Here is an 18,152-nt window from a genome sequence, read left to right on the forward strand (position 1 = left end):
AATATATATATATATATATATATATATATATATAGAGACACATAATAATTATGTTCTTCCAAGTACTTGAACTTGAAACACACGGTGAAGAGCATGTCCTCTGTATCAAGGTTAATATTGATAATTTTACTAAACGAGGTATACGCGCATAATACACCAGATACCGAGGTAATATTGTTGCCAGTATGGAACTCAAAAGGTGGTGCACCGGAGGTACGTTATCGTAAAGTTTAATTTATTCTTTAAAATATAGTATAATACTAAAAAAAAAAATTATTCTCGATTTAATAGTTATTATTCGATTTGCAGATTCCTTTAACTTTCAAAGTCTTTGGGCACTTGATTCAGTTGAATCTACGTAGAAACGACAATATTACATCATCTCAGTTTCAAGTCTGGAAACACAATGCCAAGGGCATCGCAGAAGAATTGTCGCAGTTAAACGCACCGGATCCTTGCTATTATCTTCACAAGAGTCATGTCGGTTCCGCAGCTATAAGTTTTTGCCAAGAACATGGATTGGTCGGTGGTATTCTTTGGAGGAAAAGAATGACATTTCTTTTTCTCTCTTTTTTCCTTCATGTATGGACATGCGTGTAGAATATAAATAAAATAGAAGAATAATATAACTCTGATCTGATCTGTTGGAGGTAGCACGGGCTCATCTTTCTGGAAAACATTACATTGGAAATCACGCCTTTGCGAAACGGCCTTGCATCTTTACCTTTACTCGTCGACGACCGTTATGTCAAGGAAGAAGAAGCCGTTCTGCCGTTGGGTGAGCCTCACGTGGTTAAGCGATCACCGCCGAGACCGCCCATTGATTTAGATGTTGAGACGAAGCGACGTGAAATACGAGATACGAAAGAAAAATTAACATTAGAGCTGGCAGTCTTCTTCGATGAGGCTGCGTATCGTTTGTTCTCGCCTTTTCTGGATGGAGACGATGGGAAGATTCGTGACATGTTGTTAGCGTACGTGAATGGTATCCAAGCGCTGTATCATCATCCGAGTCTCGGTGCCTCAATCGACATATCATTGATACGCTTAGATATTATTCAGAGGCAGCCACTTGATTTACCGCACTTTGGTGGCGAGAGAGGTAGCTTGTTGGATTCGTTTTGCAATTACGCCAACGTTCGCAATCCTCCGGAGGACGCACATTCCCGTCACTGGGACATGGGCCTCTACGTAACTGGACTGGATCTTTACGCGATCGAAAACGGAAGGAGGAACGGCGCTACCATGGGACTAGCTACCGTCGGTGGTCTATGCATCCCGCGTTATTCCTGTGTGATAGCAGAATTGGGAGTTACGGATCAACTTGGAAAGCCTTACCCATCCGCGGGCTTTACATCAGTTTATATCGCCGCCCACGAGATTGGCCACAAGTAAGTTGTATTATTATATATAATAATTTAAGTTATACTTGAGCGCGATACGATAAAACACGAATAATCCGTTCGTTTGACAGCTTAGGAATGCCGCACGATTCGAGCGGCAATGCGTGTCCAAAGGATGGCTATATAATGTCACCCAGTAGAGGCGTTCGAGGTGAGACGGTTTGGTCCGATTGTAGCCGTGAGGTGGCTGAGACGTTGTCGCAAACGAAGTCTTGTCTCCTGGATCGGCCGGAGCCACGAAACACCTCGGATACACTCGCACACGATCATTCGCGATATACGCGATTTACCTGGGAGGGAATGGACCGCCAAGAGACAATGCGAGTTACTTCTACGCGACAAGGACGCGGACGTTGTTACATTGTATCAGGCTTGTCAGTCTTTGCAATGCGAAACGCCTCACAGGAGTGGATATTATTTCGCAGGGCCGGCGTTGGATGGTATGTAAATCATATCGCTAACAGGTTTGCTAACGTTTTTTTTTTTAACGGCGAAGCTAATTCGTTTTTTTTTTCTTTCTTCTTTCAAGGAACTCGGTGCGCGCCCGGCAGAGAATGTCGCGGTGGAGAATGTCTATCTATTGCCGAACCGCCGAAGTTATCCGGCGGCCAAAAAGGTAGCTGGAGCGAATGGAAGGAAGGTTCCTGCAGTAGTGGTTGTTTGCAGAGATCTAAAGGCGCTCGAGTTAGACGACGATTCTGCGAGAATCGAAATAATCGTCTTAGATCAACGGCGAGGGATTGCAAAGGGCTGTATTACGATGTACTCTTGTGCAAAGATGAGAAACTTTGTAAGAAGAAACGCAGGACGATTGACGAGTTCGCTACGTTCAAGTGTGGCCTTTTCGGGGAAAGATTACCGAAATTGGACGGTACGGCGAAGGGATTGCAGGCGGCACACGAAGCCGACAGGCCATGGATGGCTTGCGCTATATTCTGTCGACGAAAGGACATTGCCGCTTATTACGCGCCACGCGTGGAATTAAACGATCTTGGCCTCGATCCATACTTTCCAGATGGGACGTGGTGCCACGCCGAAGAGGGCCAAGATTACTTTTGTCGTCAGCATCACTGTCTGCCGGAAAACTTTCGATTCGGCCAAAAATTCGGCGGCGGCTTGCCGAAGGTCTATCGATACGAGGGCGAGGATGAGAACGAGGAATTGGGACCACAAAACGCACATAATCGACTTGGAATCGTCGATCGGTCAAGTGTCATCAAGTATCTGACATCAGGGCCAGACGGTATACCTTTGTTGACTTCTGTATCGCGCGGCATCGCTTCTCCATTTGGTGAAGATGAATGGATCGACAAGGATTATATCGAATTACCGCCATTCCTATCCAAGTCCATGCCTTATCCCATGGGCATTGAAGAAAAATAAAGAACGAATAAACGGAGCAAAAGGATCGACAATTATATATATAATCGAGAGACAAGGTTGTTATATTTAAGACGCAAGGAGAAAAGTAGACCACTACGTAAAGTGAATTCTCCCGATTTGTACGAGAAGATATTTCGAAAGATAGGACGAGAAAGAGGCGTTATGACGTCATCCACTTCACCATCTATTTTAAGAGTGTCCCGATGTTATATTCGTATTTCTATAGGAGCGCGGGACGGAGAATCGAGGGCAATAAAAATGTGTATCGTACAACCTAATATTTCTCATATTATTTAGCGTACAAATAATTAATCAGTTATTAAACTTAGGAGCAATTACATAACAAGATGTGGACTCGACATTAGAAGAAACAATCGAGCCTAATATATATTCGACAGATTGTGTCTTGCAATATCTAATGTAAACAAAAATTTTTTTCTTTATATTATAAGACAGAGTGTACGACAAAAATGATGTACAATATTCGTTGCAATATCTGAAATTTTCGTCTCACCCTTTCTCACTCTTTCCTTTTTCTTTTCTTTGCTTTCGATAACTCTATAAGCGTGTTATATCGCTGAACAGCGTGTCACGTGTCACGAGTACATGAACCTCGTTTAAGTGAAACGGATAAAATTTCTGATATTGCACTTGCGTTATTCTACAGCCTCCGTACATACCACATGTATGTACCCCTAGGACATACACGCACATACACGCCCACGCATTCACATGCACATACGCACATGTGTACAATGGAGAAAACCAAGTAATCCAGACACAACAATGTGAAATTAGCGAATATATACCAGATTCTCTATAATAATTTTATAATTTAATATATTTATATCTGTGTGTGTGTGTGTTTATACTTTTATGTCTTATACTCTTTAGTCGATATTGACTAAAACTATCGTTAGAGACCAATCACGCAGCTACATATAGACATCAAGTCGCTGAATTTCAATTGAATTAAATTTCGAACGTCGAAGAAAATACATATTTATTTGATTTGATTTGGCCTCTAAGAACAAATCGCGATAATATTTAACCGATCTTCTCGATCATTTTATCATAGTTGTTCGTTTAATCGTAGTAGTCGTAGTCATCGTCTTCGTCGTCATTGTCGCTACGTCTTCGCGTGCGTCTCTACATGTACTAGAACGTACACGAGACATATCCATACTTTTGCTGATTGAAACGATTAAATATGTGAAATTACGACAATAATTCTTATGTCATACGCGTTTGCGCGTTTTTCGATCGGTAATACGAGCTCAATTGGGTAACGTGTCATACAATATATCCTTGGCGCTTTGCGTTAAAGTTTCAGGGAATTTGATGTCAAATGATACGAGAAGATCGCCCTTCCGCGATGGTTCTTTGGGGAAGGGTAGACCGTGTCCTTGGAACCTCTTGACCGTATTCGGCTTGACAATCTCTCTCGTTAGATTCAAAGGTATCTTTTCGCCGGTTAGCGTAGGAACTTCGACAATAGTACCGCACAAAGCTTGCTTCAAGCTTAATTTGCACGTATATCTAATGTCACTGCCTTCTCTCCTGAATTGCGGATGCGGCTTGTCCCTGATGATAAAAACATGTCCGCGGGTTCCCTCCGCGGCGATTGATCGCCTTCCTTCTGGAAAGTGATTTTGGACCAGCTTTCCAGCCCGGTTTTACATTGATGGTAAGAAGGCTTGTCCTCCTTCTTAGTGCTACCGTCCGGCTGTATGGCCCGTCTGCAAATCTTCATCTTCTTCGTGCAACCTCGCAGAATCTCTTCTAGACTAATGTACAAATCGTGCTCGATGGCCGGATCTTGGGCACGATCCTTGCCAGTCCCTTTACAGGTATTCGGGCTCGCAAAGTTAAACGAATGCGATCTAAAGGCGCCGCCTTGCCGCGGTGGTCCCATGCCGCCGAGTCCGAAAGGATCCATGTCGATGTCCATGTCGTCGTCGTGGAAGGCGAATCCACCTCCGCGGTTACCAGCGAACTCGAACAAGTTGTGGAAAGGGCTGGCCGAGCCGAAGAATTGTGCGAACGTTGCCCTAGGATCGCCGTGGAAAGTGTACGTGGCACCTCCTCCGCCTCCACCGGCCGAGGCACCTCCTTTCAGACCCTCCTCGCCAAATTTATCGTAGACTTCTCTCTTCTTCGCGTCCGACAACACCTCGTATGCCTCGGCTATCTCCTTGAATTTTTCCTCAGCACCTGGGCTTCTGTTCTTGTCGGGATGGTATCGTAAGGCTAATTTTCTGTAAGCCTTTTTTATCTCCTCATCGCTCGCTCCCTTGGCTATGCCAAGTATTTTGTAGTAGTCCTTTCCCCATCTCCTCGCACCTTTCTGAAACAACATTCACAAACGTATTGTATTAATACTTGGGTAAATTTTACTTATGTATTTGGTATTTACTTTCTTTCTCTTTATATATAATATGTAATTAATATACGATTTATCTCAAAATAATATTAAGTAAATCATTACATATTCTTTCAATAGATTTTTGGCAACTTGTTATTTTCTTTTATAAGAATTGAGATCACATTTTGAAAAGCTAACAACACACACAATCAACGCGGTTTTTTGGCGTGTTTTCTTCCAAAGTACAGGATATATTCGAGTAAAAGCGCTATCATTTTTTAATTTACTTTAATACTTTTTAATTTAATATCGATATATATATGTATGTACACACACACACGTGTATTGACAGGTATTAATATTAAAGTAAATACCGATTAATTACCTACACACACACATAGCTCACAATCAGAACCAAGTATATAGAGTTTACCGTTTACAAGTCACGTGCGCGTGTCACACTCTTGTCAGTAGGATAATATCCGCATGAAAAAACACAGTGTCAAACGAAAGGAAATGATGGTAAGAGATGGAAGGACATGTTTTCTCCGAGTTACATATACGAATTACAACTCGCACATTGGCTCGCGTTTGTTTTCACGCAAACGTGCATTCATCATATATTTGGTAAGCGTCGCCAGAAGCGTCGCTTTGACACGAGCACGGGAACGCAACGCGATTCGACTTATCCGTCTCCGCGTTGCCGCGAGAATTTCCTGCCATTTTTTTCGTATCGAATCTCGAGCGATGGAGAATCATTGGGGACCATTGAGAACACACACAGCGCTCCAACACACCCACGTACACATCACCGATATCTATTTCTGGCAATGATGACCGCGAATACGCGACGAATGTTTCGCTCGTTCTTGCACGATTCGAGCTGCAACGCAAAAATAATACCCCACCCTTAAGATTGCAAGTCCCGTGTCGTTGCCATTGTCGTCGTAGCTCGCATAGCCGTCTCGTACCATCACATTTTACACGCGCGGGAAATGGATTCGGTGCGAAATGGAAAGGAAAAGAATCTACCCGACAAACGTAAACGTGGAAAGCGTGCGATCGATTCGCAAACGGGTCGCAAGGTTACGGATCGGAGCAACAAATACGGAATAACTCCGCTCTCTTGCCCTTATGCTTTTAGCTCTGCGTGTGTGTGTGTGTGTGCTTGTAGTTTTGTCTACTACTTACTCTCTATCCTCTATCTCGTGATTATTCGCGTCTAGGAGTACGTATATACGTGTTTCGCACAAGTCACTCGAAGCACAAGAGCACGCTCGCAAGAATTGACAAAGAGAATAATCGTCAAGAAATCCAATGAAACCCAGATACTCTCTTTCTCTCTCTTGACACCTTGTGCGCGCGTACCAACTGTACTAAACTGTCGCGTAACCTCGCCGTCCACTATATATATAAACTTTCCATCTACCAGCTTCCGGAACTTTCGAGAATGAATCGACGCCAGCTGCGCAGCGCTCCCTCAATGACGTCAACCCTCGATGACGTGCGCGCGGCGCGACTTGCCGCGCCAGTTTCAAATCTAACGTTCCTTCTTCCCGCAACGCGATTTCGCGTCTCGCGACAACGTATACAATAATTTATGTACTTCATAAGGACAAATTTCTCGAGTTCAACCACAATTTATTAATCAAGATTATCTGCTTAACCGTAAAAACAGAGCATGTTTACATTCTCGCGAATTCGACGGCATATATTTGTCATAAAAATCCTGAACAAACTCTTCCACTTTGAAACCAAACTTTTGATATAATATCAAAGCAGGATTCGTGGCCGATACATGTAACGTAACATCTTGTCCCATGCAGGTTTGTATCAAGTGGTACAACATGAAGGTGCCGATGCCAGACTTTCGCCATTCCGGACGTGTTAAAAGAAATGAGATGTAGGCTTCGTTGTAGCCAACGTATGGTACTAGTATCGCGAAACCTACGACCAATTTTTTATACAGTACTACGCACGTAAAGTCTGGATACTGCAAACATTCGGTCACTAAAATAGACAAAAAAGAAAAAAAAATACAATATTAACTTTAATACCAATAAAATACTTTGACGCTTTAGAATTTCTAGAATTTTAGATAGGTACGTGTCACATTCAAGTAAATCAAGTACATAATATCACTTACAATCTATACCAGGCCAAAAAAATTGACAACAGAGACTGTTGATTGCCGGAACATGTTGCGGTCTGATGTAAGAATAATCGATGGATGCTCTGGACGACGGTTTCCATTGTGGATCATCTCCGTTTACTTTCATACATAATTCATCCATGATTCTTAACCATAACGGCTGACAACAAGTATCTCGCCTTATAAATGGCTTCAAAAGTCTATTCGTGTATGGGCTGTGTACAGATGTAGGTTCGTTGTTACCCTGCAATCTCTGTTCGAAAATACATCCTAGATCATCACTAAAAAATCGATCCAACACCCGATCGTTGTTCCTCAATGGTGTCACGAAAGCCCCCGATTTAGATTCGGAACAATCAACGTCCAACAGAGGAAGCCGATATTCTCTTTTCGTTTTTCGCACTGCTAATTTTCTGTACAATCTCCTAATAGCGGGCGGGGCTTGGTCAAGATTAGTCTTACTGATCCTTTGCAATAAATATGCTTCTTCTTGACGAGTCATGCGTGGTATTTTTTCATCTGAAATATACATATGTATGTATATAAATATAAGTGTAAATGCATACACACACACACACACACACACACACACACAGTTACATATTGATGCAATTTGCGATAAGGAATAATTACTGGTAACAAACGATTTAGACCAAGGTCGTTGGCGGCGCTTTGTTTCCTTAAATAAAGAAACAGGAGGTTGTTCTTGTGTGGAAATGGGACTATGATTACCATCTTCCTCATATTCCTCTTCCTTAATTCTTTTAATTTCGTCGCCACTACAATTTAGCGAGAATGTACTCGTATTACATAACCAGTCGCAGTTATCCATTAGCTGTGCCAAATGAAAATTGTTGCTTTCATATTGACAGTCGCGTATTAAATCAGATATAGATGCAACATCGTTCTCGTCGCGCAACATTAAATCATCCTCGAGTTCAATATCTACAAGATGTAATTTTTTTTTTCTCTTAATGTAATACATCTAACATTTGTGTTATATACATACTATGCTTTTTATCACATACCATTTGGCTCATCTTCTTCCAATAAAAAATCAGATAGTGTCTCTGTAGGTTGAACGTACGCATGGGAATACATTGAGGAACCTTTATGTTTAAATAATTCTCCACTACAGTTGCTATCTTCTCCGATCGAGAGACTGGAATCTGAGGGCGCAGGACTGTCCAATGGCTTGCAAGGTAATTTTGTCACCGACGTGTTTTTTTCTTATCCATTAGCATTTTATTATCTAGACAAAGAGACTATGTCACTCTCTGTACCCACACACACACATACATACATGCATATAAAAATTATATTACTTTTGGCGATCAAAATTTCAGGAGGATCACTGCCCAATAGCTTCCACCATCCAGACTCTCCTAATTCATTGGTGCCAGATTTGAAAAAGATGCCACTGTAATGGGACAATGTACCAGATATGGTGCCGATCCAATTTTTCTTCCTTTTCCTAAATAGGTGCAATATTTATAAAATTTAGAGAATTTAGAATTCTGAATCGTTCGAAATCTAGGCAATGTAAGTAACAACAATACAGAATAAAGTACTTACACAGTCTTCTTAAATAAGAAATCCCAATTTCTATCCACAAAAGTAGTGATATCCGACTTCCAATGAAAATACCCTCTTCTACTAATGCCGCTCGACTTTTCACGCAGATTGTAAAGCGTCAAGACAATGACATTGAGCCATGGCATTCTATCGCGTACAACCGTTTCCTCGCCTAGTGGACTGCAAGAGGCACAATTAAGTTCGAAAAAAACATCTCCTACGAAAGAAATTGGTACGGTGCCTCTTTTTAAACAGGCCATGTGTATCCTTTTGTCGCATCCGCCGCTACAACGCAATGTTGGTTTATCGTAAGGATCGCAAGCTTTTCCACAATTCTTGCATTTTTCGATACTCTCGGCTTCACTCGACTCTTGCGAATTTATCGTCAACTTTTCCACAACTTTTGACATTTTAACCTATTGTAATCACTACAAGTTTTAGAACGAGGTTAGTTTGCGTTGCAAAAAAATCTAACCTCTCTTCTCTATATAGACGACTATAGAACAAAGCTGTCCCAAATTCGAATTCGTGTTCTTTCCTTCTCTCTTTTCACACTGCCCTTTTACATATTTTTCATGAATAGGATAGAAAAGCAAAAGCAGGCGAAGATGTGTCCATCTCTGTAATCGTAAACATCGTGTCACTCTTAACCTCCTGACTTAACCTTTCAATCGTTGTTGCAAAAAATAATTTCCTTATCAATACCTACATTTTGCACATCAATATTAATTAAGTACAAGATAAAAAAATCAATAAAAGAAAAACTGTTAAAAATGACATATGATGGGATATGTACATATTTTATACATATGTATCATGCATCCACGTGTGTCGGAATCGGTCGCGTGTTAAGCAGTATCCACGATGAGATTTAACTTGAGATTTAAGAAAATTAGTCAATCACAACCGATTTTTTTTTTCACGTGGAATGACTAATCGATTATGATTGGACAATTTTCTTAAATCTTTTATTGTAGACACCGCATCAGCAAATCTTTTACATAAAGTGCGAAAGTGTCATGTAGGAAAAGCGAGTTATGAGAGAGCAGCATACAAAAGAATTTTAGAAAAATAACTTATTCAGAGTCGATGGAAATATAGGAGCGTATTACACCTGTATTAATTCTGTTTACATCAAGTTCTGCGGTCTGTTTATTTCAGATATATATATATATATATATATCACACATACATACACACACATACATAGATACAGTTTATTACAAGAATACTGTATAAAATATATCGGCTACAAGTTGGGAAAGAGATTTCAGCATTTTCTTTCAGAATTTTTCAGAATACTAAATCAGATTAACAACTTATTATACTAAACAACTTATCGTTCTAGTTTTAAATTTCTATTTTGGAAGGTTTACAGCATTAAACAAATTCACCAAAAGAGCTTGGTAAATTGTCAGTTGAAAATTAATTGAAAATAATTGGGAGAAAAATGGACGAGCGACGCGAAAAATATTACAATGTACAACAAGTGATCCCCCGCGTATTTATAAATGTACACGATAGAAACATTTTGTTCAATCATTTGTGACTTAATTGTCATTGTTGTACGCTTGTAATTGCCGAATACTTGGTCAAATTAAAAAAGAAAAAACAAACTGCAAATTGTCAGCTGTGTATTAAAACATTATGTATAAATCAGTCTGTGTAAATGCATCACACGGTGACAAAAAGTCATAATTTCATCTATTTGATTTTAATATATCGCTCGTTGTGGGAGTATAAAATGTATGTTAAATTTATAAAAGTGCCGCTTTAAAGATATGGCACATTACATATTTATTAACAAGTTTGTGAGACATAAGTATGGTATAATAAATGACTTGATGTTGTTTTCCTATTCGTCTGAAGAGCAGTTCTGAGGTAAACGAGCCTGAGGTATTCTCGAATTAATCCGATTAATGGTATACTTTGCACATTTGCAACAAATAAAAGAGAGATTTACGATTTCTCGCAGATCTAACTAATTTTGTAAAATAACTGCTATTCGATAAAATGCAGGTACTTTTCCGCATTACGCGTGCTTTACGAGTTATTATTTTTCACAATTAATAGAGCCTTTTCTCATAGGAGAATAAGCTATGTACATTGCCCTCCTGCTGAGCCGAATGCGTTCTTCTTTCAAATTTCAATTCCCCGCTATACATCATAGATCGTAAGATGGTAAGTGACCTTGCTCCGATATCTTGACAACCGTGCTTAATACCGCAAGTCAAATAGGGTAGAAATTTAAGCACCGAACCTTTATCCACTATAGAGCCACTGACACCCTGCGCTACTTTTAGTTTGTCCATTTCGTTATGAAAATATCTATCCATCGCCGAACCTTTGGCGTCCTTTCTGTCCATGGCTTCCAACGAGCCCATCCCTCGGTACTTTTTAAGACGAACTCCGTCGCTGAAGAAATACTCGCCTGGGGCTTCAGATGTTCCAGCCAAGAGAGAACCCATCATAACTGTACTAGCGCCTAAACTGAGACCTTTGATAATATGGCCGATAGACTGGATCCCACCGTCCGCTATGACGGGTATTCCAAATTTTCTGGCGTACTCGGACACCTTGTAGACGGCTGTCGCTTGCGGTCGCCCTACAGCCATTACCTCTTGCGTTATGCAAATAGATCCAGAGCCCATTCCAACGCGTAACGCATCAGCTCCCGCCTCTATAAGATTCTTGGCTTGCATCGTGGTCACGACATTGCCGGCAATCACTTGCAAATTCGGATGCTGCGACTTGATATACTTGATCATGTCGATCTGATACATCGAATTGCCCTGCGATGAATCCAATACCACTACGTCCACGCCAGCCGCCACGAGCAATTCCAGTCGGTGTTTGTCCGTCTCTCGCGTTCCTATCGCGGCTCCTACCAGCAGCTGTTTATTCTCGTCCTTGCTGGCGTTCGGATAGCTGCGGTTCTTCTTCAAGTCAGTCCTCGCCATCAGCGACACGAGCTCGCCTCGTTCGTTCACAATGGGAAGCTTCCCCTTCTTCGACTTTTCTAAAATAACATTTGCCTCTTGCAACGTTACACCAGCTGGCGCGGTAATTAGATCCTCCAAAGTCGTCATTATGGAGCTAAGCGATTTGCGTTTATAATTGGGCAAACGTTCGAGGAAGTCGATGTCCCTAGAGGTGACAATGCCTAGCAGTTTACCGCCAACTTTACCCGTGTCAGTGACAGGTACTCCGCTAAAACCATGCTCAGCCTTGACACTTAAAACGTCGTTGACGGTATGATGCGGCGCCAACACAACTGGATCCCTAATGAAACCATGCTTGTACTTTTTCACCTGTAAACAAGAGAAAATATTTACCCTTATTTACCAGCTTTCATCCCCCCAGAGGATGGAAAGACGTGGATGATAAGAAGGCGCGCGAACCATTTGCACAGGATATATTCTGTAGGCTGCTATGGAAATTATATACATATAACTTGCGTAACATTGCCTTCAATTGTCGCAAAGAAAAGTATGTTACGAACCTTGTGCACTTCGTTAGCTTGATATTCAACGGTACAGTTGTGATGTATGATGCCGATCCCGCCAGACAGGGCCATAGCTATAGCCATGTCAGACTCGGTAACGGTGTCCATGGGCGAGGACACGAGGGGTGCCTTTAGCATGATTTTTCTGGTTAACGGTGAGAGCAGATCGACTTCGTCCGCGGTAAAGTCGATGTAGCCCGGAAATATGATAAAATCGTTGTAAGTAAGGCCGTCACCTGCGGCAAATAGCTGCGCGGCCGACAATCCATCGTCCGGCAGTGGCACATCCGCTGGCTTAATATCGCCCAACACGTAATCTGCCATAATTTCCCGTCGCGCGCTCTCGTAGACTCTCGTCGATCTGAAATATCGCGGCCACACAATCTACCGTCCTCACTTTTCGATTTTCAGTCACGTCAATGCGTCGTCAATCGGTCGAAGAAACGAGAGAAAGTTTCTCTCTCGAGAAAGAAGAACCGCGGAGCACGTGTGCTGTGGTGTGCTGACGTATGCACGAGTGCACGTGCGCGCTCGCCGCCGCGATCGGAATGCTCGGAACTGCTTGGATTGGAACGATCTTGAAGAGCGTCTGCAGGGCGTCTCGTCTTTCAGTCCTCTCTCCTCTTCAGCAGAGAAATAGAGAAGCCGAGTTGAGACTACTGTTGAGAGATTGAGAGGAGGTTGCTCGGTGAAACGACCAATAATCCACGTATGTATTTCAACGCGCAGTTGCTGTTTACTCGCTTTCTAGCGTCAACTCCACGCAGCAACGCCAGGGCGCTCACTGATTTGCACTGCACCAGGCTATATTATCGTCGGAGTTACGAAAGCGGAATTTCGGGTGCGTATGAGATTGCATTCGTTGTCCCACTCTTTGATCGCTCGTGTCGTCGATCGTCGTCATCGTCGATATAATATTCAAAGGCGATAATATGTGTAAGAAAATTAGCAACAATAGTATATCAGCTAGTAATTTTTATACTTTTAAAACGCGAATGTCAGGGATTATCGCCGCAAATATGTAGCTCGAATTTTCGCGCCTATTGTTTTGACGGTATACGCAACGTGGTGCCATTGCAAGAAAAATACAATTTGCGACATCTATCAGGTGACGAGTGCGACTGATTAGTAAGCTCGCGCCTAATAATGATCGCCGACACCGACGAGTTATCGACTAAAGGCAAATTTTCGTGACTGTACCAAGTGAGGCTGAAGGTAATTGAAGAACGATGACATTACCAACCATTTTGACTTGATGGATAACAAACGTAAATACATAGTTATACATGTATACACGATCGTTTTACATAGTAAAAAGGTATCAAAATATATCACTGCGGTAAAAGAATTAATAATTAAGACGGTATATATATATATAAATTGCAATAATTTGCCTAGTACCATAAAATTGTTTCAGATATTACAAATTATATTAAATTATTTATTAAAAATGTTCGTTATAGGTTATATATATCGTCTTAATTATATTAAGGCATACATATATACATATATATATATATACACACACACACACATGTATGTATGTACATATGTATATATGTACAATTTTACATATTTTACATGCGAATATATAGGTATAATATATAAATTAATTGTGTATAAACTCGTACATGTATACAATATAATATATATGCATTTGTAGGAAATATCTTCCTATATAAAAATATAGAGAATTCACTACAAAAAAATATAGAAGATACATATACATACACAGTATACAGAAATGGATTAAAATATTTTATGTTAAATTGAAATAGATTGAAATTTTCTAAACCATGGATTAAAATGGATTGGCCTTTATAGAAATGCATTTATTTTCACCAAGGCCAATCCATTTCAATTTATTTTAATCCATTTCCGTTTAGTGGGTACATATATATAGTATATATATATATATATATATATATATACTCAAATCAGGAAAACTAAGCATATATGTAAACGTGCGTAGAAATGGCCAGCCACGCGAAGAATGGATGAATGACGGATCACACACATGTATGTACGTTAGATCAGATTCGCGGAATGGATAACGTATTACATTTTCCACATTACGAATGCTGAAAATGATACAGACTCTGTCATACATGGAGATGCAAGCATAATTATTAATTTTCGTAGACGTGAAACGAACAATCACGAATGAAACAATCGCATCTATATTCAAGTATGTCTCATGAATTTAGCAAGAGCACTTTAAGCGAGCGCGAGCTAATTAAAGATTATCGCTTTCGATTGAATCTTACTGATGATAAAAAAATTGTCAGGACATCGATAATGCCATCGAGAGCTTCTGCGAACGACGATGCGACGTATTGGAACGTTAGTTGAATATAATTCGTATCCTCGTCGTCGTATTCCTCGTCAAAGAAATAGTCGTACGTCATAGGCAAAAATATGACCGCGACATACATCGCGATACACAGCAGCGCTAAAAGAAAGAGATTATAAACGCAAGATTGAAAAATAAACGATAAGTGTGTAATAGTAATACGATTCAGAATTAAGTTGATAATTTAAAGAAAAGAAAGCTATATAGCTTTTCCATGTTTTTTTTTAGCCTTTTAGCTAATAATGATGAGATATTCGAACACGATGCGATCTGGATTCTGGAAAATAAGCTAAGCTCGAGAGACGTCGCGCGTACCTATCGCTCGAAGTCCGAGCAACCGGTTGCTCCGCGCTGATCGCTTCATCTTTTTTCTTTGAATCTTCTTCACGAACATGGAGGGCAATCCTGCAGAAGCTTCGTAAACACTTTTGCGTACATTAGACATCACGTTCACAGCCAAACGTGAATCTGAAGTCGGTTTTCCATCGGCTGCTGCAGTCGACGCCCGACGAGTCGTATCTCGAAGCGCCGTATTGATCATGCAAGAGAGGACGGAGCACTGTCGTAACGTTTGAGATTCAGGTAAATGATCTTCGTTTAAGCATTCGTCCCTTTCTTTCGCGTCATTCGCTGTAGACGTGATCTTACGCCGGAGTTTCCAGTAATATTCCCAATAACTTTTGTTCAATAGCTCTTGTGTCTCCAGGGGAATGGACGATGGCTTCTCGAATGAATTTCCCGCTCGTAGATTCGTCAAAGAACGAAAGTTTATTCGGCCCTGTCTCGACGCATTGTATTTCACTAATATGGAATTCGTACTATTTATTCCGTTTCTCCTAACGTCTAACGACTGACCGTATATCTTTTCGTATCGTTTACCTTTAATGCCACGACAGCCAGGCAATATCAGAGTGCAATCGGAATCTGTAATCGCCAAACGGGAGTTTCTTCGAAAGAACGACTTTGCCTTTCTCGACAGATTCATCGGTGCCGTTTTACGTTTCGCATTGATGCGCAGCATCTCTCCATGCCTTTCCTTCTCCTGCTTATTTTTCCTATATTCCTTATTATCGCCAAAGGCTAAACTTTGCATATTTTTATCCAACATTTTGTCATTTATTACGTTTGTCGAAGGTTTATCCGCATCGCCCGCGTTGTCTAGCGCATCAGAGTTTCCGTAATGATCTTTACTGAGCGTAATCTCGTTTGCAACATCTCGATTCGATAACACGCTCGAATCGGTATTCTTGTTATCGCATATCCGACCGGAAATATCGGGTCCGTCACAATGCTTGAAAATACTTTTCTTCCCCGAGATAGAGATATCATCGCTGCTCTTCGCGATACAACGTTCAGTCACATCTAGAAACAATAAAAATTCCGATCACGTCAAATTCCTTGCTTTATCGACGAGCAATACAAATTGTTGATAATAATTAATTACTATCAAGGGGGTATTTTTCATTACTAGACTCATTTCTAAAGCTGCACGTCGACCTTGTACAGACTGCAGTTCTATCCCCGTCAATTTCTCCATCTTTCACTTTACCGTCATTTTGCCACACGGACAATATTTTAACATTCTCTTCCATTTGCGTAGGCACACTTGCGTCTTTCATTTGCAAAGGTACATCGCGATAGGCAACTACAGGAACTACAGGAACGCTGTAACACTGCAGTGATTGCGCGGACGAAGAAGCGGCTTCTATGTTAAGACTGTTGATAGGAAGCGCGTGTATCCTTTTCTCATCAACCATTAAAAGCAGTGGCTTGTTAATTGGCTTCTAATTAAGAAACAGATAAATACACGATAAAAAAAAATATGCTTCTAACCATTTAATGCCAATGATTTGATACAATCTCAAACATCTGAAACTTTGCATACTTGTTTTTGTTCTTGAGAAAATTTACTTTCAACATTATATCGCTCGTTAGTCGCGTGCAAAGCTGAAATGAATTTCTTTAGAATTGACTTTAGAAAATTAATTGTATCATTTATTATACGCATAATCGTTTCGCATGACGTTTTGTACACACAATTACTTGTTGGACAGTGTTTCGCTTCTAAAATCGATTGTTCGTTAATGGCATAATCGATGGTCTTGTCCGTCAATTTTGCAACGTTTGATAATAAATTATTTACATCGTGACGCGATGGTATGTAACCGTTCGTGTTTTCACCTGTTTTCTGTGATTTATTCTCAAGCTTTTTTTTCGTTCCTTGCGTGATATGTGTGTCCAACTCTGGCTTGGTTTCTTCATCGTTTTTTAACGTGCTATAAAATTCATCTGGTTTCTCAGCTTTCTGCCGCGATATCTGCCTGTATTTTCCGTTACGGCATGTTAACGAAACGTAACGTAGATAAAAATACATTAGCTAATGATATATTGGAGGAAACTGTGAGACATGGCAATGTTAGCTGCTATTCTGTGTCACTTACTATATTACAGCTGATTTGTCACAAAGTCATGAGTTGTAACAAAGCATAAACTTAACTTTAACTTGTGAATTAATACCTTCTAAAACGTGGATCGAAACAGCCAGGCAGTCTTTTCGGTATATGTGTGGTTGCTTCGTATCTTTGGCTTAATCTTGATTTGAGATATCTAAAATAAAAAATAAAAGAAAGGAGGGGGGGAGAGAGAGAGAGAGAGAGAGAGAGAGAAAATATGTAGGAAATGCAGTACAGGCTCTTAGATTTGTTCGTGCGATATTAAATTTACGTAGAGTATAACGCTTGGAAAACTCACCGACTTGCAACCGGTTGCACTACACTGCGACCTTTTCTAGGGGTTCCTGTCAAAGTGATCACACACGGAGGTTCAATAATGTCATCGGTATTGTTACTTGAACGACGTAGAGGTATTTTAGGCCAAGACGGATCAGAAGGAATCCTATAATATCGAGGAAATCATGATAAAAAAATGAACATCTTATTTACTTACTCAATAATATAATAGTATACACAATTATATACCGTAATGTACCGATATTACACTTTTCTGAAATTGATGATAAATTTTGTCCATTTACTAAAAACATCAAATATTACAATATTAAAATATTTATATTATATTATTGTTTTCGTGTACAACGATATTTTCTACCTAGTTTTTACCTTTTATGTTCAACTCGAGTGTATTTGTTTCGTTATCGCGTGCCATATCGCGAAATGGATAATTGTGAATACTTGAAAACCTTTATAACTTTATATATTGCGTTATTTCTCTCATTAAATTGGAATATATGATATATATTGGCCAAAAAAGTTATGCGAAGGCACGATTGTGTCAATTACATGTCTCTTCAACATCCAATGCCTTTTTTTTTATAAACCGAATCGAATTATAAATTTTGTTTGTCGAGAGGCAATTGTCTTGGAATTATTATTCTTATTACCGTTTAGACGTGGATA

The 18,152-nt window shown here is 40.3% G+C and overlaps 4 protein-coding genes, 1 long non-coding RNA gene and 1 pseudogene across 12 annotated transcripts; 2 read left to right on the forward strand and 4 right to left on the reverse strand.

Moving 5' to 3' along the window:
* Window positions 1-93: 93 nt before the first annotated feature.
* On the forward strand, window positions 94-3,782 carry LOC105449973 (A disintegrin and metalloproteinase with thrombospondin motifs 2-like). Its single transcript, XM_011689464.1, is given in 6 exon segments — window positions 94-213; window positions 310-522; window positions 655-1,391; window positions 1,475-1,685; window positions 1,687-1,843; window positions 1,933-3,782. Coding segments are annotated over 6 exon segments (2,292 nt in total). The 3' UTR covers window positions 2,787-3,782.
* LOC105449974 lies at window positions 3,055-5,145 on the reverse strand (annotated as a pseudogene).
* A 1,630-nt stretch (window positions 5,146-6,775) lies between these two features.
* On the reverse strand, window positions 6,776-9,387 carry LOC105449883 (cysteine-rich protein 2-binding protein-like). Its single transcript, XM_011689326.1, is given in 7 exon segments — window positions 6,776-7,161; window positions 7,298-7,822; window positions 7,937-8,248; window positions 8,332-8,524; window positions 8,527-8,555; window positions 8,629-8,777; window positions 8,879-9,387. Coding segments are annotated over 7 exon segments (1,974 nt in total). The 5' UTR covers window positions 9,289-9,387; the 3' UTR covers window positions 6,776-6,805.
* A 1,189-nt stretch (window positions 9,388-10,576) lies between these two features.
* On the reverse strand, window positions 10,577-13,469 carry LOC105449884 (inosine-5'-monophosphate dehydrogenase 1b). 2 transcript variants are annotated; one of them, XM_011689328.1, is made up of 3 exons: window positions 12,620-12,702; window positions 12,381-12,512; window positions 10,577-12,189 (listed from the first exon to the last, which is right to left on the reverse strand). In XM_011689328.1, the coding sequence occupies exons 1-3, from the start codon at window positions 12,668-12,670 to the stop codon at window positions 10,945-10,947; spliced, it is 1,428 nt and encodes a 475-aa protein (XP_011687630.1). In that variant the 5' UTR covers window positions 12,671-12,702; the 3' UTR covers window positions 10,577-10,944. The 2 variants fall into 2 exon arrangements, with proteins under 2 accessions (XP_011687630.1, XP_011687629.1); XM_011689327.1 differs by having other exon boundaries at window positions 12,381-13,469.
* Window positions 13,470-13,554: 85 nt separating this feature from the next.
* Window positions 13,555-15,048, forward strand: LOC105449887. The gene is made up of 4 exons (XR_974380.1): window positions 13,555-13,701; window positions 14,356-14,571; window positions 14,672-14,881; window positions 14,965-15,048. It is a non-coding gene; the product is annotated as an uncharacterized LOC105449887 (long non-coding RNA).
* LOC105449886 lies at window positions 14,313-18,129 on the reverse strand. 7 transcript variants are annotated; one of them, XM_011689330.1, is made up of 9 exons: window positions 17,856-18,129; window positions 17,715-17,769; window positions 17,488-17,631; window positions 17,254-17,343; window positions 16,622-17,057; window positions 16,181-16,520; window positions 15,052-16,098; window positions 14,651-14,835; window positions 14,313-14,464 (listed from the first exon to the last, which is right to left on the reverse strand). In XM_011689330.1, exons 1-9 carry the CDS (start codon window positions 17,899-17,901, stop codon window positions 14,456-14,458), a joined length of 2,352 nt encoding a protein of 783 aa, XP_011687632.1. In that variant the 5' UTR covers window positions 17,902-18,129; the 3' UTR covers window positions 14,313-14,455. The 7 variants fall into 7 exon arrangements, with proteins under 7 accessions (XP_011687632.1, XP_011687638.1, XP_011687637.1 ...); XM_011689336.1 differs by having other exon boundaries at window positions 14,321-14,835; window positions 16,622-16,683; window positions 16,918-17,057; XM_011689335.1 differs by having other exon boundaries at window positions 14,321-14,835; window positions 16,622-16,683; window positions 16,774-17,057.
* Window positions 18,130-18,152: the final 23 nt, after the last annotated feature.

The sequence above is a fragment of the Wasmannia auropunctata genome, unplaced genomic scaffold (genome assembly GCF_000956235.1).
Source record: "Wasmannia auropunctata unplaced genomic scaffold, wasmannia.A_1.0 LD336071.1, whole genome shotgun sequence".
NCBI lineage: Eukaryota > Metazoa > Arthropoda > Insecta > Hymenoptera > Formicidae > Wasmannia > Wasmannia auropunctata.